The 23,441-nt window shown below is 28.2% G+C and overlaps 1 protein-coding gene across 1 annotated transcript in view; it reads right to left on the bottom strand.

Moving 5' to 3' along the window:
* LOC119599903 (probable serine/threonine-protein kinase DDB_G0282963) overlaps positions 1-23,441 on the bottom strand; it is a 338,233-nt gene that overhangs the window by 26,598 nt on the left and 288,194 nt on the right. Inside the window, exons 12-13 of the mRNA XM_037949845.1 lie at positions 13,481-13,573; positions 4,356-4,599 (exon numbers count right to left, since the gene is read on the bottom strand). Of these exons, the coding sequence (XP_037805773.1) occupies positions 4,356-4,599; positions 13,481-13,573 (337 nt within the window). The remainder of the gene's footprint in view (positions 1-4,355; positions 4,600-13,480; positions 13,574-23,441) is intronic.

The following is a 23,441-nucleotide window of genomic DNA, read 5'->3' as shown; positions in this document are numbered from 1 at the left end:
GCGAAATTTTATTGAATTATCTTCAAAATTGCGACCTGTAGTTTGATTACAAGGTTTACATGGACGGACGGACAGAAGGACGGACATCACTAAATCGACTCAGAAAATGATTCTAAGCCGATTGGTATACTTTAAGGTGAGTATAGGATCAATATTATTGTGCGTTACAAACATCAGCACAAATCCAATATACCCTCCCCACTAAAGTGGTGTAGGGTATAACAAACAAACTATTCTGAGTTCTTTTATTTGTCGCTCTTTTGCCTACATCTTAAGAAAATTACATAAATTGGAAATTTATAAATATTGATGTTTATTGTGAATTTTAAACATGTAGCTAATATTTTTCATTTAATTATAATGATTATTAGAAATACTAAGTCTACCATACGTTTTAAAAAAAAAATATTAATTCAAAATTTTTTTATAACACACAATGAAATTACTATTTGTTTCCGTTTTCAAGCTGTGTTGCTAAATACAACTTCAAAATGCTACACCACAGGAGTCTTTTATATTTTTGTTTGCACACAAGTACAAACAAAAAAATATATATTCTCACTTTTTCTTGGTTTTTATTTTTCTTTTTAATTTCATAAAATAATAAAAATATTTTAAATGCCACAAAATAATCTCATATAAAATACACACTTGGGTATAATTCTCAAAAAAAAAAAAAAAAAGAACTTAAGTTTGAGTTTTTCGAGTGTTGGTTTTTCGTTTTTAAGGTTTCTTGTACTTTAGAATTTTTATGTTTATCCTTACTTAAGAATTTCTAAAAAATATTTTTATTTTTCCTAAGATGTGACTAAATGTTTAAGTAATGCTGAACTAAATTTTCTAGTATAAAATTATAACTTTACCTAAAAGAGAGATACATACTAACATCTTACTTATTATATGTGTGAATAATAAGTAAGTGGGTTGATTAAAACCTCAACAAAGACATAATTATGTTTTAACTTGATCTAAAATCTATGAAAGTGGCAGCAATGTTTTAGAGAAATAAAACTGTTAGATTTTTTTTACATTTAAGATCATTTTAATACTGAAAAAAGGCTTTTTTAGTTGTTGCATTCTCTGTAATATACATATGTATACAAAATTCAATGACTCCAATTCATATATTTATTCTTGAAATATAAAATTCTGTAATTCGAAATTATTCGAACTAATTAATCTACCTAAATTAACCGGTTAACCGGATGACGATTAATCGATTAAATGTCATGGTAAATAGTAGTTTACTGTGAACCTGTATATCGTCTTTCATCTGTTTAATGCAGCGTATGATTTTCATTTAATTCACAGAATATTTTATTACTTATACGCCACAGGGTTTCTACTTTGACTTAAAATATGTATGGGCAATATCGTGCCAAGTGACCCAACATTTAAAATCGATATCTTCCGATTTGGATGAAATTTGCACAAAGGTTTGTACTATTGGATAGTAGACCGGACACAAATTTTCAGAACTATCGATCAAGAACTGTCGGTGTCAGAGCTGGTTAAAGTTGGACATTTCGGTGGTACTGGTTTTTATTCAAATTACTGTAACTTTTCACCTATTGGTCCTAGCAAAAATTGTCCAAAGGTGTTCCGATAGCTATTTCTTTATTGTTTCCAAATTTTTTGTTTTTTTGATTTGGGGTCACTTGACATGAAATTGCCCATATGTATAGAAGACGGACAGACAGACAGACAGACAGACAGACAGACAGACAGACAGACAGACATCGTCAAATGAAATGACATATTTCAAAAATTTTTTTAAATTACATTATATATGAAAAATGCACTAAAACCAACAAAAAATTTAATTTACTTTTAAAATGTGTTTGTTATCAAACAATATTATAACAAATATTGAAAAAGTATAAATGCTCTGATAACACTTTTTTTCCTCAACACACACACCTACTACACAACACCTGCTTTAAATCATAACATTTTTATGACCTAATTTTATGACTTCCCAAATAAATATGCACAATGAATTGAAAACCTATAAAAATCTATTTAATAGGCTATATAAAAATATATTTTAAATCTATTGATTGAAAGGAAATGTTTTAAAACAAGCAGGTGTTAAATTTTATTTCTGCTTAAAAATTCAACTGATTATTTCACAGCTTTAAGAGGAAATTTTCCACAAACATTTTAAAGAAAATCAGTCAAGTGTTAAAAAAGAAAACTTATCAAATTATATACAATATTTTACAACAATAACACCGACAATCTCATTTATTGATGTACGGAAAATATTTAATATTTTGTTGGTTTCTTGGAAATATAAAGGTCAGTAAAATATCCTTGTAGGTATATAATGTACATAAGTTTGTTGGTGCTAAACTTATTCAACAATATATTAAATCAAAAAAAAAAAAAAAACTGAATTTTTAACCAATTGAACTGTGGTAATATTTCACAGAAATATATAAAAACAGACAAAAAAGTAAGATATATTCGACGTTAAATCTATATATACAAAAATCAATGTATGTTTGTTTATTTGTTTGTTTCTTTGTACCTTATAGGAGACTAAACTACAGAACCGATCTTCTTGAAATTTTTACTGTGTGTTCCTCTCTATCTGAAAGAAACAATGGGCTACTTTTTGTTTTGAAATTTCATAAGCGCGAGGTGCCACGCCCATATTAAGAAAATATTAAATCCGTATATTTGAGATAATATAAGAGTTAAAGCCTTCAAATTTTGTCGGAGCGACTTTAGTGTCAATATAATTATTTCTAACAAAAAGTGGGCGGATTACCATTAGGGGGTATGGCACCTCCCATATAAATGAAATTCAAAAATTCGTTAATCTTGGAAACTATTACAGTTAGAATCTTAAAATTTTGCACGAATAACTTTAACATCCATGTCAATATTTTGGTTAATAAATTGGCGGACTACCGATTAGGGGAGCGGCACCTCCCATATTAATTAAATACAAAAATTCGTTTATCTGGGAATCTAAAAGAACTAAATTCTTAAAATTTTGCACGAAGAAATTCATCTGAACATTTTTAAGGAAAAATAACGGACTTTCATCTGGGAGGTTTGGATACCCCAAATGTATTAAATAGAAAAATTCGTATTTCTAAAAATCTATTACAGAATCTTTAGAATCTTTAAATTTTACATGAAGAACTTTGACATTCAAGTGAACATTTATAGAATAACGGCCGGACTTTCAATGAGGGGCTTGACACCACATATATGAGTTAAAAACAAAATTTCGTATATCTTAAAAACTGTTAGATAATTCAAGTTTTTCATAAATAGAAATTGGCAATGCATAGAAATTGGCAATGCATAGAAATTGGCAAACTTGCAATAATTTGCTTGCTAACTCTCATATGTAACACATTGTTAATCTGGAAAACTATTGTAGTTAGAATTTTCTAGAGGGTAAAACAAAAATTATTGTGTATCCCACGGCATTAGAATAGACATTATTTTTAAGAATAAAAGTAAAAGATCATTAATGTATTATTTCAGAATTTAAGTAAAATATATTGTCATCAAATGAAATTATAATAATTCTTTAAGAAAAATTTTATTATTTAATAACTAAATAAATAATTTTTTGATTATGTATTTAATTTCGATAGGGGTTGCGTATTAGCTAGTATATGTATAAAATTAAAATATAAATAATTTATGTTAAGAAATTAGTTTTTGAAATTATTGACTCTTTTAAATTACCCCTGTAAAGTTGTCTGATATAATATATTCTTATTTCTAAAATCGAATTTAGAAAACATGTTTTGATGGCATTACCTAATCCAACACTCTTACATGTTTTAAACCACAAATGCTCTCTTCTCTAAAGTATTGTAGGGCATTAAATTAGAAACTCCATTATAATCCCTTAAAAAGTATTTTTAAATAGACAGGACTTGAACATATAAAATTAAATTTAGAACATAAAAACTATTGCTGAGAAAATACAAACAGCAACAAAGAACACAATTTCTAACAAAAACATAAAAAAAACAGTAATATTTTTTTATGGAAAAAAATGTGAAATATTTTGTTTGTAAGGCTTTAAAATACAGAAAATATAAAAATTAGACCCAAATGTCATCATTAATCATAAACAAAAAAAATATATTTATGTATATACAAATAATCTATATATATGGCACAAATATAACAACACAATTGTATCAAAAGTAGAACGAGAAAAATTCTTTAAATGTTAAACCAAAAAATTTTCGCAAAATTTTACTTCAACGCATGTTTTTTTTTTTCTTTAAGCATATTTTAAGAAACATTTTTCAGTTTTAAGTATTTATATTTCTATATAAAGGAAACTAAATTTTTAAATATTTATTTATACTTACCTTTCTGCCAGCCTGTTCATAGGAGGGCAAAAATGCAGCAAACGAACCTTCCAACATATCGGGATTACCGCAAATCGCATGCGATGTGTCACAGTAGTATGAACATTTACCATGAAAACATAAATTCGAAGAAGGCGAAACAAAGAACGTTTTTAATAAATTATCATCGGCCACTTGATAAATTTCCGTGGTGATATTTAACAAACGACCAGTCACTGGCATGGCGCGACGAAATCCTAAAATTCTATAAATAAGAGGAAAAGAAAAATATAAATGATTTATTTAGTTATATATATATAAAATACATGTGTATTAGGGTGGCCCCGTTTGTATGGAGGAAAAATAAAGTGTCCATGTTCCCAACTAAAATTAAAGTTTAATTGGTGGCGTCAATATTTGGTGAGCTGCATCAAACAAACGAAGTCCTTTTTAGAGGATTTTATGATTTTTTCATAATTCTTCCAAAGGAAAGATATGAAATATTCATTAGAAAGGTCCTTGAGAGACGCTTTAAATTCCATATCAGAAATTTTTCCGTAACAGCAAAAGTAATCGAAAATTTCTAATTTTTCAGGAAATTTTAAGAATTTTTGCATTTTAACACAGATGAATTTAATATAATTCATTGAAATTAATAAATAATAATTCTCAATAAAATCTACGTAAACGTTTTTTTCCGTTTTTCAAAATTCAATCTATATCGAAGTTTATTTAATTTTATAGACCCTTTCATATGATACTAAATTTACATATGGTTTATTAGTAAGAAATATGATAAAAATCATAAAAACCTTAAAAAAGGACCTTTTTATCCTTTGATCCAGCGCACTAAATATTGACTTCAGGACAAAAATTTTGAGAAATGGTATCTTAGAATTAATTAAAAATTTTAATTTTCGGTGGGAACATCAGCAACTTCAATTTTGTGTGTTGCTGTGTTAGGGTTGTATATGTATTAAGGTTGTCATTCGAATACAAATTATTCGATTAATCGAGGAAAAAAATTTGTTTTTCTTAGAACGAATAAAAAATTTCCAATTTAGAATAAAGAATAATTCGTATAATTTTTGTCGATTAATCGAATATTTGAATGTTACTTTTTATTATACATACATATTTTATTCTACATAGCATTGATATTATGTTAATATTTTGTAAAACAAATTTAAGTAATTTAAACAAAACTTTTACTATTTTCTGCAATTTATAAAAATTTTAGTTTTGCAATGTTAAAAATAAAATGGTTCTAGTTTTAAAAGTGATTCTCTTAATTTTTTTAAATGTTTGCAATAAGTGAAACAGATTTAACATTAATTAATTGGTTTCTTTAAGTATCTGTCTTTTCATAAGAATGACAAAAATTTCTAAGTATACTGAACCCTGTTCCTGGGCAAGAAGATACCGGTGATTGACAGAATGTAATACTTCACCGAAAATTAAAATAGAGACACCACATAGAGAATAGGATCAAAAAGGCACATCGAGGCGCATCGGTGCTGGGCGATATGAAGGTGAACCATAGGCATAAAATGGGGTCTTAGTCCTACTATGACATATTGGTTTTATAAAAGTGTAATTAGACTATCTCTAGCTTATGCTTCCATAAACTGGTTGACTTCTTTGGACAAAAAGTGTAAGCACAAATTCAAGCAAGACTCTAGAAACTCCATCCATTGAAACATATTTAAGATATAAGGCTGCACTTACTACCGAATGGCTCATTACATTAGGTAAACTGCTTAAAAGCGGTTGTAGGACAAGTCATCAATGTATACTGTACACATTGGAAGGCTATAAACAATCATCGGACGTGCCTGATCGTATACTAGATACAGAATAAGTATGTCGGAAACTTTGAATCATTTCTTTAAGGAATTACGGCCAGTTTGAGTTTCAGAATATTGAAAGATAATACATTCAGTGGACGCTATGTTGTATTTTTTTTTCTTCCATGAAAAGCAGCGCACAACAGGCCCAATATAGGCCTGTTTCTAATACAATAATAAATAGTACGATTTTCTTATATAAAACAGTTTTTAAAAACGTCTTTAAAACAGGTTAGTTAAACATCATATATCTTTGTAAAGGCCTCAGCTTCCACTTTTGAATCCGTTGAAAATTTTAAAATAGGTTGAGATTCAATTAAGTTACTGATTTATTAATGTATTAATGTACGAAAACCGTTTTTACCCTTATCTTAAGATTTTAAAGTTGTTTGGCAAATTTTATTTATATTTTATTAAATTATTCGAATAAAAGCTTTTATCGTTATTTGTTCGAATAATCGGATAATTTTAAAAATTTAATCGACTACTCGCATGAAAAAAAATTAGTACATTTTTATTCGAATAATTTTAAACATGAATAATCGACAACCCTAGTATGTATACATGTATATATGTTAAAAAACAGGTTCACCATTTTTATGGAAGAAATATGAAGTGTCAATTAGTGTGGACTAAAGAAAAGTTTAGCCCGCTACCCATTACCATTAACGATCTAAAAATATTGTTATTTTATTTAAAAATGAATATTTTTTGGAAATTTTTTAGAAATATAAAAAAATGGTATAAGCCAAACGAAAAAGGACGAGATGCTTCCTTGGAATGAATAAGCCCGATTAGTAAAATGAAAAGTATTTTTAATGATCACACAATTGTTATATATTTTGAATGTACCAGTATTTGTATTATTTATAATTCTTTACAATTCCATCAGCATAACATGCAATATTAAAAAATTATCTGCATTTAATATATATCGGGCAGTCCAAACAAAGCAAACAATTACTGAATTAACAGGTTGTACTATACATGTAACAGTGCTGAGATGGCTGTCATCATGTCATGCAAAATCTGTATGATATATTTCTTTGAAATTTAACAAAAATTCTTTAGTTATCCCAAAGAAAAGACACAAATTCTAAAGAAATTATAAGTAAAACTAACAAAAAAGAACTAGAACAAAAAGAAGACAACAGCAATATTTCTGAAGTAGAAAATTGCTTTACGACCATCAAGAGTATTTACACATTTTGCAAGACAAAACACAAACAATAGATAAAAAAATAAAAAAAAATAAGACAAATATGTAACGAGAAGTACAATAAAAAGAAGGAAAAACAAAATATTGTATAATAAAAATAAAAATATGTTTTTCGTCTTAACAAGAACAAAAGACCAGAAGACATATTTTTGTTTAGGTTAGAGCAACAGAAAAAAAAACAAACTATAAAAAAATCAAGACAAACAAATGAAAATAAAAAAAAGGACACTGCTCGATGCCAGCGCACAAACACACATCAGACACCATTATTTATTTCATGAGTTTTTTTTAAAGAAAACAAGCAAACCGTCACCAAAAAATAATAATAAAAAAAATTTGTGATTATAAGGGCGTTAGACAATAGAAAAATATTTCTTGTACTATGACCACTCCAAAGACGTTAGTTTCAAATGGGACTTAAATAATAACAAAATATTCTCCCTGCTACTGCAAATTGCAGGGATAAGAAAGAGTTTTCTAAAGATATTTTTTTTTAATTCAGCATCATTTTAAGAATTTCTATTTAAGTTTCTTTAAATTAAATAGATAATAACCAAAAAAATATATTGCTTATGACCCCCGAAATTAAAAAAAGGAAATTTTAGTAAGACATGTTTAAATTGTGCCAAAAAAATGTTGTTGATTCTTCTCCATCCCTGAAATTATACACTACTAAATAATATTCCTTACAGACTCCCTCTTTGTTTTCTTTTGGATTTGCCGAGAGATGCTGGTGATGATAATGCAATAAAGTAAATGTCTTAATACACACATTTTTCTGTTCTACACATACATTGTATTTCATTATCTACCAGCATTTTATAAAGAGCCAATGTATCCCCTTTAGCCAGTGCTTTCCCGAAAGAAAGTAGTTCCGTTTTTTACTACCCCTAAAATAATCAAAAATAGATTCAATTTTCGATTTATAATCGATCTATATTTTTGAAATTATTTATAGCAGATAATATCTCAAATTGAGGTATTGGTACTGCAGGGTTGTTTCTATTTTAAGATGTATGTTGTACATATGTATATGTAGGAGCAACTGTGGCTGTATTTAACTTAATGTTTTTATATACAGACATAAATATTATCCTGTTTTTGTTATTGTTTTATTATATTATTTTGTGGTTTTGTTATTGTTTTGGTAAACTTAAGAACGTGTAATGTACATTTTCTTACTACTTTGAACTTTTTGTTTGGATACAGTGTGTGAAATAATAATTAATACATAATTTGGGAATACTATCGAATTAGTTTAATTGCTTTATTTTCGTGTTTTTTTTTTTACTTTTGTGTGTATTTTTTGGATTTTCATGATTTTGTATCTGCGAATAGTGACAAAACATTTTTATTTCCTTAAACTAAAAATTTCTTTAAAATTTAAATGATTTTTAAAATGTATGTCTGGTTTCACTCTTGAAAAGTGTAAGAGTATGAGTTATAAATAATTGTTGGAATTTAATATAAATCATACGTCACCCTAATTATTAAATTATTTTCCCCTAAATTATTTTCCCCTATTTTTTCAAAATTGTTGTATTTTTTTGTACTTAGAAAGCTTAGATCATATCCTTCAAGAGCTTTGTGGTTACTCATTTGAATAAAACCTTGTATGACCAAAAGGTCCTACTTTGACTCCCTCTAACTCCGGCAGTTCTTTACCGATAGCGCTGAAAATTTGTGTTTGGCTACTATTCAATAGTACTTGGTGTAAATTTCAGCCGAAAAGTCGTCGATTTTAAAAGACTCGAAATTACACATATTTATGTATAAAGAAAATTTTCATATTTTTCTTACAATTTCAACATTTATTTGATTATTTATAAGGAACTACATGTTTTTTATTCTTTTTACAGAGTTTGACTTTTATTACCTTAAACTAGATTTTCCTTTAAAAATTTTAATGATTTTTAAAATTTTAGTATGATTTCACTTTTGAAAAGTGATAAGAGTATGAGTTATAAATAATTGTTGGAATTAAATATAAATCATACGTCAACCTGATTACAAATAAATATGGGCAATATCATTTCAAGTGATCCAACTCTAAAAATCGATTTTGATGAAATCTGCACGAAGGTTAGTACTATTGGATAGTATGCCTGAGACAAATTTTCAGCAATATCAGTCAAGAACTACAGGAGTTAGAGGGGGTCAAAGTTGGACATTTTGGTCATACAGGGTTTTATTCAAATGAGTGTAACTTTTCCCTTACTGGTCCTAACGAAAATTGTCCAAAGGAGTACAGATAGCTATTTCTGCATTATTTCAAAAAAAAAAAAAATAAATAAATAATTTTTTTAAAGTTTTTTAAATATTTTTTTTTAATAATATTTAAAAAAAAAAAATTTTTTAATTTTTTAAATTTTTTAAATTTTTTTTTTTTTCAAAAAACTCTCATTTTTTGCTCCAAAGAAAGTTTACACAATTTCCTTTAAGGGCTTTATATTCCCAGAATGGGATGCGAGTTGGATATCTATTTATGGATTCCTTCAATTTCCCCATTTAATGCTAAGAACTAATTTTTTTTATTCTTTTTAAGGAGTTCGACTTTAAACTAGATTTTTCTTTAAAAATTTTAATGATTTTTAAAATTTAAGAATGATTTCACACTTGAAAAGTGATAAGAGTATGAGTTATAAATAATTGTTGGAATTAAATATAAATCATACGTCACCCATGTAGTATTACAAAGAAAATTTTCATATTTTTCTTACAATTCCCCATTTATTGCTTTATTTATAAAAAACTACATATTTTTTATTGTTTTTTATGGAGTTCGATGGTGATCACCACAATCGGACTTTAATGTTATAAACGAATCTTAGGAATCATCAAGAGATATATTGCGCTTGTATTATGTTAACTGCATAAATATATTTCTATTCACTCTGTAAATGTAAGTTTTATGTTTATGAGTATTTATTATGTTTTTTCTTTCTAGTACAGTTTCTATACAACTTTGAGTGTTGGCGTCTGAGCAATGAATGGTTGGGTTATAACAAAGTTTAAGTTATAATTCGTATAAGTACCCACAAGTTATTATACAAATACATACACCAAACATACATTATTATTCACCTACATATATGTACGTATACAGTACAATTATTAAGTAACAAAAATAAAAATAACAAGTAAGAGTTCTATATTTGGCTATGACGAATCTTGCTTACCTTATACCATAATGTGTTTAAAAAATGTAATATCTATGTTTTATATAACTTTTATTTTTTTAAGAATTAAATTAAATTTTTTTTTAAATTTTATTTTTTCGTTTAATTTTTTCGATTCTTACTCTATGTATTTAGTTTGCATAAATGAGAGAAACAAAATACAACAACAACTTATAACATATATATATAGCCCTATTTTGTTGTTGTTTTTCGTTTTTGAATGAAATCACAAGAATTCTCATGGGTTGTCTCAAAATTTTGCTCATATCTTCTTTATTTATAGAATACTAGCTATACCCAGTGTGCTCTGCTACCCTAAAAACAATATAAATAAAAGCATCGCTTTATGATTCTAGCTCTAAGATTTTTCCAGATATACGATTTTTTTGTATTTAGTTAATGTGAGAGATGCCACGCCAACTATTGGAAGTTTTTCAAGCGTTAATTTGGATTTTAATTAATTTGAATAATAAAAATATGAATAATCTAATAATATCCCATATATAACTTCGAATTTTCGCATTTAATTCATATTGGAGGTGTCACGTCTCCCTTTTGCTAGTCCGCACACTTTTTTCACAAATACTCATATTGACACTAAAGTGGTTGAGAACTCTAACTGCCTTTTTTCAGATATACTAATTTAAGATTTTCTTTATTTGGGAGGTGCCACGCCCACTACAGTTGGCCACCCATATTATCCCCTATATTTATGTGGATGTCAAAGATTTCCATACAAAATTTAAGGACTCTAGCTTTTGCACTTTCTGAGATATGTGACTTTTAATATTTATTTTGTATGTGGGCCCACTTGAAATTTCGAAAAAAAGCCTAGTTCCTTCCAGACATACAAGAAGAGACTGTGAAATTTTCAGGAAAAAAGTTTAGCAGTCTATAAAGTCCAAACAAACATAGAAACACACATTCATTTTTATACATATAGATTACCATACCCCGGGTGCTTTGCTACCCTAACCAAAATTAAATACATACATACATACAAAATTTACCCGAATTTGGTCCTATATAGACATTAGTGTCCGAATTCCAAAATAATGTACCAAAAGCTTATTTTGTGTGAGTAAATTAACTATTTTCTTAAATTTTATAAAAATTGGCCCAATTAATTTGAATAAATTAAATTTCCCGTTTTTCCCCTTTTTGGTACTTTTTCCCCAGTGAAATAGCAAATATTTTGTTTCAGTATATATTACAGAGTTAGTACGTAATTTAATAGATATATGTCAATAAGTCGAAAAGTTTTCTTAATGTGCTTAAAAAAAGTACCAAAAATACAGTTTTCTCCCTTTTAGATCCAAAAAGGAGTGAATTTTAAAAAAGTACGAAACAGGTGTCTCATAATTTTGGGAGATACAAAAATGTTATTTTGTTTTTTAGTTAAAAAGTTATAAATGGCCAAAAAAGGTACCAAAATCACATTTGTTAAACATTTTCACCCCTTAAAAGTACGAATTTCAAAAAGGTACCAGACACCCATCTGCTCTTTTTAAGAGTAGATACAGGTACATTTAAAATTTTTCTTGTATCACTAATATTGTGTAAGATAATTAAGAAAACCTGTTTTACCCGTTTTTCCCCTTTTTTACCCGTAAGTGTACAAATTTCCAAAAATCCCTCCTTAGTGAATCTACATGATCTACTGTCAAAATGTCATGATTCCAGGTACAGCCGTTTGGGCTGAGTAACGCTACTCTTTTATATATATAGATTTGCTGATTGAATTATACATATCTACGGTCTTCAGTAAATGTATTTCAACAAACAATTGAAGGATTACTGTAGAATCTATAAGTATAATTATTGAATCTTGGATATGCTTGTGCATAACAAACTACAGCAAAAACGCACTACAGCCTCCCTTATGTATCGTAGGGCATAAAAACAGACTAGAACGGTAGTAAAAACAAAAAACTTAAATAAGAATTCTCGTATGGTTATAAACTTTGTCTTGTAGTTTCCTGTATTTTATATTTTCTTTCACTCCTGCTGTTTTAGTCAACTTTTTTCCTTCTCTGGTGTCAAGTATACAAAAATAAACTTTATTTTTAAGTTTTATCATTCCAAAAAAACCTTTTCAATGTTTCATATTTCTTTTAATTTTTCCTCCATTCATTCCCCTTGTTTTTGGCTCTTCACAACTAAATGTTTTATTTCTATTTTTTATGCAATCTATTTTTTATGAAAAATAAAATGTTTAAATACTATGAATATAAAATTACCAAAAAAAAAAAAGAAATATCTTTTGGTTAAGAATTTGATTTTTTTTTTTTACTTCATCTTTTCCTTCCTTTGCCAATTGTGGTCAATAAAAGAAATGCAAATTATTTTTATTATAATTTTAAAGTTGTCCGTTGTGTATTAAATTTTGTGTTTTTTAAATAAGTCTTTCATTTCTCTCTTAAGCATAAGAATTTAGTACGTTCTGAATTTATAGGAAACAGTAAAGAAAAAAAAAAATAAGTTTATTTAAGTTATAAAATTTTAGGAGTTAGTATTAAGTGGCTTTTATAAATTGCTATTTGTAATTCTAATGAGAATTCTGGATATATTTTTCGAAATATTTAAATAAATAGATTAAATGGTTTTGACTACTTATATTCTAGGCGCTTTGAAAAATATTTTTTAAACTGGTAACATGTTATGGATTCTGATGTTGTATATAAATAAAACTTTATAATTTTGTTGATATTAAACTAATAGTCATACTAATACAAGGCAAAAATGTTTACACAATACTTTTGTTTAATAAACCCATTTTGTTTGTTTAAGTTTTTCTTTGAAGGAATTGTTATGACAAAATTCTATTTGTGTATTGCTGATTTTTGGACCTACAAAGTAGTTTGCATTTAAGTAGATTTTTTATTACACAATTTTTCTTACCTGTCCAAATGAAATGCAGCGATCTCAGCATTATGTCTCTCATAGTCAGTAAAGTAAAAATGATTGGGTAAAGTTTGTTGGTCCCTGGGGAATCTGTAATAGAACAGAAAAAATATATATAAATATATGTAAATTAAAAATAAAATCATATATAAGTATGTATAAAGAAAACAAATGAATGCATGAATAACAACTAGATTTCTGATTTATAGAAATACTGAGAATAAGTTGTGTAAGTAAAATAAATTGAAAAGTTCTGAGAATTTTAATATCGTTTTATAACAAGAATATATACAAACAACTATAAGATTCAGCTGTGCCGAATCTTATATACCCTTCATCACAGTGTATTTAAAAAATATCTATTCTATAAAAGTTTAATTTATTTCATTTTCCCGTTTATATCATTATTATAGCAATAGTAAAACGAACAACAACGCTAAACGAAATAAACACACAAAAAAACAAATACACATGGCAGTAAAACCAACAGACATCCAAACATACGAAACTGAATGCACCAAGAAACAAAAACAATATACACATGGCAATGAAACACACAGCCATCCAAACATATGAAACGAAATACTCAATGAATAAGCAGTGTTGTTGTTGTTGTTGTTGTTGTTGCTTATATCAAAGCATGAAAAAAATTGTCTTTTTTATGAAATTTTCAGAGGTTGTCTCGGATTTTTTCTCATATCTCCGGTATTTATGGACCGATTTTGCTGATTTTAAATAGCGATCTTCCCGAAAGCATGTCTAACAGAATTATTGAAGATTCGGATCTCGCCGATATCTGGAGTCTTCTAAAAACTGATTTCAACAAACATACAGACAGACAGGCAGACGGACATGGCTTAATCGACTCCGCTATCTATAAGGATCCAGAATATATATACTTTATAGGGTCGGAAAATTATATTATAGAAATTACAAACGGAATGACAAACTTATATATACCCTTCTCACGAAGGTGAAGGGTATAAAAATAGCTGTGATCCAAGAATATTCTAATTAAAAACTTGTACATAAGAATAACATTAATTTTATCTAAGTATTTGTACAGAAACAGAATATGCAAAATTACTGTTTTAATAAATTTATATTGAAGTTCTTTCTAACTATGTATTTATATTAAGTGCTCTAGGAACATAAAGGTTTTGCTACACAATTGTATATAGCTAAATGAAAATTTTCATAAAGCATCTCCTTAACAACATTAAAGAAGGGATTTAAAAATACCATAAATATTGCTTTCGCTAAGAGAGAGAGAGAGATATTGAAAGCCATGAAGTAGTATTTGCGAATAAATGTTTTTTTATTTCCGAAATTTTGACTGAAGACTATTTTTTCATATAATTTGTTTTTTCAAGCTAATGCATTATTTTATACATTATATTAAATTTTTTGAAATTGTAATATTTATACCCTACACCACTATAGTGAGAGGGTTATTATGCGTTTGTGCTGATGTTTGTAACGCATTAAAATATGAGAACTATATCCACCTTAAAGTACACCGATCGACTCAGAATCACTTTCTGAGTCGATTTAACGATGTCCGTCTGTCCGACCGTCCGTGTGTCCATGTAAACGTTGTTATCAAAGTACAGGTCGCAATTTTCAACATAATTTGATAAAATTTGGAATACGCCTTTATTTTAACCCAAGTACGAAGCCTGTTGAAATTGGTTAAAATCAACTGACCCCCCCGAAAATGGTTTTTGAGCTCAGAATTATGTATAATATAAATGTATCTCGATGAAAGTTCACACAACTAAGTTTTATATAAACCTTGATGACCTTGCCGAATTTCGATATGATCGGACTTCATACAAAGCCGCCTTCAGAAAGTCACTTGAATATCCGCAATTAATTTATTAACACTGTTATTGCAATGACAAACGTTAAAATAAATACAAATCTATCCAGCCCATTTTATCGGGATCGGTCCACATTTGCTCCTATGCCCCATAAAAAGCCTCTATTAAGAAATAAGTTTTCAAAAAAAAAAACAAGTAAGAAAGTATAGTCAGGCGTGGCCGACCATATGATACCCTACACCAGTTATGAATATTAAATGTGATTTATTTTTCATAATAAAGCATTTATCTTCAATATTCCCTTGTTCCGATACATTTAAGCAATTTATGGATGAAAATCTAATTTTCTGAAAGAGGCTTTATATGGGGGCTAGGGGCAAATATGGACCAAGCCCGATAAAATTTTGTGAATATATTTATATTTACATAATATTTTATTGTGCTAAATTTCATCGCGATATTTGTGTTTATAAGTTAATTTGGGACATTCAAGTAATTTTCTGAAGGGGACTTTGTATGGGAGCTAGGGTCAAATGGGACCCGATCTTTATGAAATTTGGCAGGGTCATCCAGACTTCTATAAAACTTAGTTGTGCCGCATTTTATCGATATATCTGTAAATTTAACAAAATTATGAGCTCAAAAGCCCTTTTCGGGGGGTTCTGTTCTATGGGGGCTAGGTGAAATAATGGACCGATTTCAACCATTTTCAATAGGCTTCGTCCTTGGGTCAAATAAAACGTGCGTGCCAAATTTCATCCAATTATCTTGAAAATTGCGACCTGTACCTTGCGCACAAGGTTTACATGGACAGCCAGCCAGCCAGCCTGCCAGACGGACGGACGGACGGACGGACGGACATAGCTTAATCGACTCAGAAAACGATTCTAAGCCGATTGGTATACTTTAAGGTGGGTCTAGGACGAATATTTTTGTATGTTACAAACATCAGCACAAATCCAATATACCCTCCCCACTAAAGTGGTGTAGGGTATAAAAAATGCTTAAATAAATTGGAATCAAGGTAATATTCAAGAAAAATGCTTTATTACGAAAAATAAATCACATTTAATATTCATAACTTTCTTAATTGTCTTAAAAGTAGCGATTAAATTAAAGTAGTTCTTCGAATGTTGTTGAATAATTAATATTGTTTACGAGTTTAAGTGCCTAATGGAAATGGTTAAATTTGGACAAAATGTTTACAGCTGCTAAAATGCTGCGAAAATAAACAAATATTTTTTTTATAAAAATAAACATGAGAATTCTATATTTCTTAATTATTACAAAATCGGGAGATTTCAAACTATAAACAAATATTTGGTTTAAAGTTAATTTTGAAATTTTGAAATTATTTTCATATTACACTTACAGTAAATTTTTAAAAACATTGATAATTTATAGTAATATTGCAAAGTGAAATAGTACTCAAAAACAACAAATTCAATAGCATTTCTTTTTAGATTAACTATTACGATTATTAATGTCAACTCAAATCCCAAGCTTGGAGAGGACAATTTTTATTTCTTTTTTCAATTGTAATCTTTTTTTAATACAGAGAAAGTTAATTCAATTTACACTAAAATTGGCAGTACCGTTTTGTTGTAAGAGGGTTAGGTGCAATAACATCCTTTTGGGAGTATATTGTTTTTGTCATTCTGTTTGTAACACAACGAAATATTGGTCTAGGACCCATAGAAGTGTATATATTCTGGATACTTATTAGATTCTTAGACGATCTATCCATGTCCGTCCGTCTGTGTCTGTCTGTCTATCTATCTGTCTGTCCGTCTGTCAAAATGCCAGTATCGCAATGAAATTCGACATATACATGTTTTATCGAAACTTAAATACCTCTACCAAATTTTATGAGGATCGGTCTAAAATTGACCCTACTACCCATATAAAGTCCCCTTCAGAAAATTACTATAACGCTTGTAACTTGCTTCTAAATGCCAATATCTCTCTGTCAAATTTTATAAGGATCGATCTTGCTTCAAAATTCCAGTATAGAAACGAAATGCCACATAAACATGTTTTGTCGGGATTATAATCTGAATTTATAAGAATCAGTCTATAATTGAAAATAATTTCAAAAACCAAAATCTGACCTAAAATACATGTATATCAACAAAATTCCACATGAACAAGTTTTGTACCCTTCAGAAAATGACTGAATTGAAATGAATTGTCCATATTGGACTATACATCCTATATAATTTTTACTGAAAATCATCAATCTTTTACTGAAAATCATTCAATAAATCATAAAAAAATATATTATGATTCATATTACTATTGATATAAAATAATAAAATTTAGAATAAATGAGTAACAAAAGGATCTTATTCTTTTATACTTTTGACCCAAGGTCGAACCCTACTTATACAATGTATTGTGTTTGTAATAAGAAAATAGGTTTGTGGAGAGAGAGAATAGAGGATATATTTCTTATGGACTTTAATTTAAAAATTGTTATATAAAGTGGCTGAAAGACTTATACAAGAAGTTTGTTCCTCATACGTACAGTACGGTTAATGAACGAATTTCCCCTGTAGTCTGTGGTGCGATCTACTGACAAATCGATCAAAAATACTTCTATTCTTGGTACAAAACGTTTATTACTTTAACGATAAAGCTGTGAGATTTTAATAAAATCGGTTTAAGCGAATTATTCATATTTTGCCCTTGTATCCCGTCAACAGGGCTATAGTTAAATAAGTAAAAATGACAAATGTTACTGAAAACTTTGAGGTACCTCTCATTTTCTGTAGAAAAAAATCTTTGATCATTGACTACAAGACTGACATGATAAAAAAAATTGTTTTGAGAAAAATAAACAAGTTATAGGATTTAAAAATTATATAGTATAGGCTGATATGTTTCCCATCTCATGTTTGTAGCCCTTACTTCAAAACGTCCGAATCTTGGATTATGTTAGTCTTGTAGTAAATGAACAATATATTTTTCACAAAGTAGCACATTTTTATTTATTATAGAAATTCTGAAATTTTACTAATATATACATACATATATCAAACAAAATGTCATATTTTCTACAGCAATTAAATTCGTTTTTTTTTTTTGACAATATACAGCCACAATTAATTATAATAGAGAGAAAGGATTGTTTGTGAAAATATCCATTTATTTATGTCCAAAAAGAAACCACAGGGATTAGTAAATGTTTTAATTTCTTCTCTGGAGCTTTATCTTTCTCGTATATTATTGCTACTTTTGTTGTAAATAAAACATGAACATTCTTTCATTAAAGGACACACATTTTCACACTACTCATACAGTTCAAAAAATCAACTGCTTATAACGAAATCAATCTTAAAAGTTACTACATATGAATAAGAACATAGCTAAAATATTACAAAACTAATACATTATGAGATTTGTACTTAAAGCTGACCATATTGAAAACTCTACAAAGTTACGCTTTTAAATTACTTGAATGAAAGCAATTTTCTAACCGCCTTCGTTTTTATGTAATACATATATATATAATTGTATGTTTGCTTTTAAATGTATAGTATGTTAAAAATTTTTGGGTTTCTTTCTGTAATTACAAAATAACTCATTTTATTTCGTGTGTATGTAATTTTTTTTATTTTATTTTATTTGTCTTTACTGTCGTCATTTCATATCTACTTAAAAGAAGATAAATGACATTCAATTTATAGTTCAAAAGGAGCACAATGCTGTATAAAATAAATTTAATGTATTTTCATACAAACTTTCATAAATAAACACATTCTCATTCATGCGTTGGTTTATATAAGGATTTACGAATGAATTGTCGAAATTAAAAAAAGGATTGGTTTAAATAGAGACAAGTAAATCAAGTGAATAAAAAAAAAGACTGCAACAATATGGTATTAAAAACAGTGACAAATTAATAATTAAATGATTTTAAATTTCTACCAATTAACAGAAAATGAAATATTTTTAACCAGTTGTAAATGGAAAAAGCAAAGTATTACACTTTGTTATGTGAGTTTTGAATGAATAAATTTTTAGTTTATTTTATTATGTTATATATAAAGCACCAAAGTTAGTTCTATGGGATAGTAGACCAAACACAAATTTTCAGCTCTATCGGTCAAGAACTACCGGAGTCAAAGTTGAACATTTTGGCCATACAGGGTTTTATTAAAATGAGTGTAACTTTTCACATATTGGTCCTAGCAAAAATTGTTCAAAGGAGTTCAGATAGCTATTTCTTCATCGTTTCTAAAAACAATTTTTTTAAATATTTTTATATATATGTATATATATCTATCTGAACTCCTTTGGACAATTTTTGCTAGGTCCCTCTAAGTCCGGCAGTTCTTGATCGATAGCTGAAAATTTGTGTCTGACCTACTATCCAATAGTACTAACCTTGGTGCAAATTTCGTCAAAATCGAGTTTTTGAGTTGAGCCGCTTGACATGAAATCACCCATATGTTCATATAGGGAGACATAGTTAAATGAACTATGTCATAAAAATTCAGAATTTATAAAAATTACAAAAGGAAGAACAAACCTATATAAAGGCTTATGACAAAATTAAGGGAAACAAGTAAGAGTGCTATATTCGGCTATGCCGAATCTAATATACCCACCATCAAACCATATACCGTAAAAGAATGCTCTTCTATTAACATCCGGGTGATATTAATCATCAAATAAACTGAAAATGACCTAATATGAAAGGAAGGGTGAATTACTGACGGTTTTTCATAAAATTTTTTTTTAAACCGATTTTGGTTTATATAAATCATGTTTACATCGAATATCAGTTAACGACATTTTCCGCATTCAATTCGGTAGGAAGATTTACGTTCCTATAAAAATTTCTTAGGTTTTGGCTCGTAAGAAACTTACTTATGTCAACTCGTACTTTTATGCCAGTAATGAGCGTTAAAGTAATTATCTGGAGCGGACCTTATATGGGGATAGGGTCAATTATGTACCGATCCTCATAAAATTTGGTAAAGAGATTTTGGCTCATATGAAACATATTTATGTCGAATTTCATCGCTATACTTGTACTTTTAAAACAGATATGCCCATTAAAGCTATTTTTTGGGGGTCCATAGAGAATATATGTGGAAAATTTCAACTCTCTAGCTCATTCCTTTCGGACTCTATCGTGCTTTCAACAGACAGACGGACGGACATGGCTAGATCGTCTTAGAATTTAATAAGGACCCAGAATATATATACTTTTGTGGGACTGTGACCAATATTTCGATGTGTTACAAACAGAATGACAAAATCAATATACCCCTCATCTTTTTTGATGGTGGGTATAATAAAAAAGATAATGACAATTATTCCACAGTTATTGCTGGAAACGAAAACAGAAAATATCAATTGTTTTCAAGTGTTGATTTTCGCAATGCATGTTGTGTTCGCTTGAGGATTTTAATGTGTTAGTAGTGTTGACTGAATCGATACAAAATATGCATTATATAAAATATCACCCAGCAAACATTTTCATGAGTAACTGAAAATTATTGTTTTATTATAATATAATAATATTTTGCTTCAACAGAGTTTGATATTGGTTCCAAGATAACTTCTTATGAGCTTTAACTAAGTGGACACTCGTTTGTACTTTGTTAAACTGATTTCTGTTCTTCATCCGCTATAAATATCTTTTTAGATTTATATGTTTGCTGGTGTTAATTTTGCAGAAAAATATATACAATATCATACCATTGATTACATTTCATCTGACAGTTAAATTATTTTGTTTTTTATTCGTTTCTTTATTAACAATTCTTATGACGGATTACATGTCACTTTTATCTTTAAAATGTTGTTGAAAGTATTTTTAAATATATTGCTACTGTGAGCGTGTTCGTATACATGTATGTGAGTCATTATGATTTTCTTTTAGTTTTACATTTATATATTTGCAGTAATTAAAAAACATTAATGTGATCTATTTATTAACAACTAGCATACCCTGGGTGCTTCGCTACTCTAACCAAAATTAAATATATACAAATTTTTTTTTACTTTTATAGAAAATTAAAATTGATTAAACATTTTTTTAATGTTTCAGTTTTTTACGTTCAATGCCGGAAGTACTATTTGAAAAAAAGTTCTATAAAATACCTCTTATAGATTCTCATTTAATCAAAAATGTTATGTTTCTGAGTTCAATATTATAGACAATTAAAAAAATATAATTTGATAAATGAAAAAGTACCAAAGTCCCTTTCAGTAGACATTTTAAATTTTATATTTCTATGTTCAATATCGTAAAAATATCAAAAAGTACCATCGGAAAAACGAAAAAGTACAAAAATATCACTCAATAAATTCTCATTTAATAAGGACCGTGTGTCATGTGTTCCGGTTAACCATTTGAAGAATGGAAAAGTAGCAAAGAGTACCCACTTACACAATATTATTCAGTCAAGACCATGTATGTTAACATTTATGTTCCTAGGTTGAATATTTTAGAAAATTAAAAAAATACCATTTATGAGATAAAAAGTACAAAAAAGTTCTCTCTTATTTATTAAGGACCGTGTATGTTTAATAATCATGTGTTTTGAATTCATCTTATAAAACATACAGAGATTAATTTGAAAAAAGAAAAAGTACCAAAATTGGAATAAATTCTACCTTAGTGGAAAGTACTAATAAAAATAGTACAATTTTTCCCCTTTTCGCTTAGAAATGTACCTTTTTGAGAATTAAGTTTACAAAATGTTCCGTATTTAAATCTATATATCACAGATAAAACTCAAACGATTAAAATCTGCATAATTTTGTTCCAGAAAAATTGTGCTTTCAAAAAGTACCAAACAATTTACTCGAACTTGGTCCTATATAGGCCTTAGTACTCCAATTCCAAAATTATATACCGATAGCTTATTTTGTGTGAGTAAATAAACTACTTTTTCAAATTTTATAAAAATTGGCTCAATGAGTTTCAATAAAATTAAATTTCCCGTTTTCCCCTTTTTGGTACTTTTTTCTCCAGTGAAATAGCAAACTTTTGTTTCAATAAATGTTACAGAGTTAGTTCGTAATTTAATAGGAATGCTTCAATAAATCGAAAAAGTTTCCTTAATATGCTAAAAAAAGTACCAAAAATACAGTTTTATCCCTTTTACACCCAAAAAGGACTGAATTTTAAAAAAGTACGAAACAGGTGTATCCTAATTTTGGGAGACACATATATTAAAAATATTTACAAAAATGTAATTTTGTTTATTAGTTAAGAAGTTATAATAGGTCAAAAAAGGTACCAAAATTACCTTTGTTACACATTTTCACCCCTTGAAAGTATGAATTTCAAAAAAGTACCAGACAACCATCTGCTTATTTTAAGAGTAGATACAGGTGCATTTAAAATTTTTCTTGTATCACTAATATTAGGTAAGATAATTAAGAAAACCTGTTTTACCCGTTTTTCCTCTTTTTACCCCTAAATGTACAAATTTCCAAAAATCCCTCCTTAGTGGATCTATGTACATAAGCAAAAATACATTTACTGTCAAAATTTCCTGATTCTAGGTTCAGCCGTTTGGGATGTGCGGTGATGAATCAGTCAGTCAGTAACGCTACTCTTTTATATATAGTGATTACACTAGTATAGATTAAGACATAGCAAAAATATTGTAGGATATTTTTCAGAAAATAACAATGCACCAATTGGATTCTGGTGTGAATAATAGTCCTCAAAAAATTATAGACCAATCTTCTTAAATTTTACAGGAAATTTTAGGTTGACACAAATTAGAATTAGGGTTCGACTTCAACGCAATACTAATAGTCATAAGTAAGTTTTGAATTTCAGTAATTTCAGAACTGAACCGGAGCTATGGATCATGGTTGGGGGAATAAAGGAGCATAAATATACATAAATCAAATCCGAAGAAATATACTCAGACTTCTATTGAGCCTGTTGTGTGCTCCTTTATCAGTGCCTCCGGTGGGAATCGAACCCACCACCTCCGGTCTACAAGACACGAACCACTAACTTACCACAGGCCAGGTAATTGTAATTAAAATTACCTCAAATGTAATTGTAATTGAAAATGTAATCATTACATATAATTTTTGTGATTTTAAATACATTAAATTCTTTCACATAAGAAATTTTTAAATCTTGATTTCTT

The sequence above is a fragment of the Lucilia sericata genome, unplaced genomic scaffold (assembly GCF_015586225.1).
Source record: "Lucilia sericata isolate MDLA Ls3-8-SP2 unplaced genomic scaffold, ASM1558622v1 Contig000096F_arrow, whole genome shotgun sequence".
In the NCBI taxonomy this organism is placed as follows: Eukaryota; Metazoa; Arthropoda; class Insecta; order Diptera; family Calliphoridae; genus Lucilia; species Lucilia sericata.
This window is presented reverse-complemented; position numbering and strand designations above follow the sequence as displayed.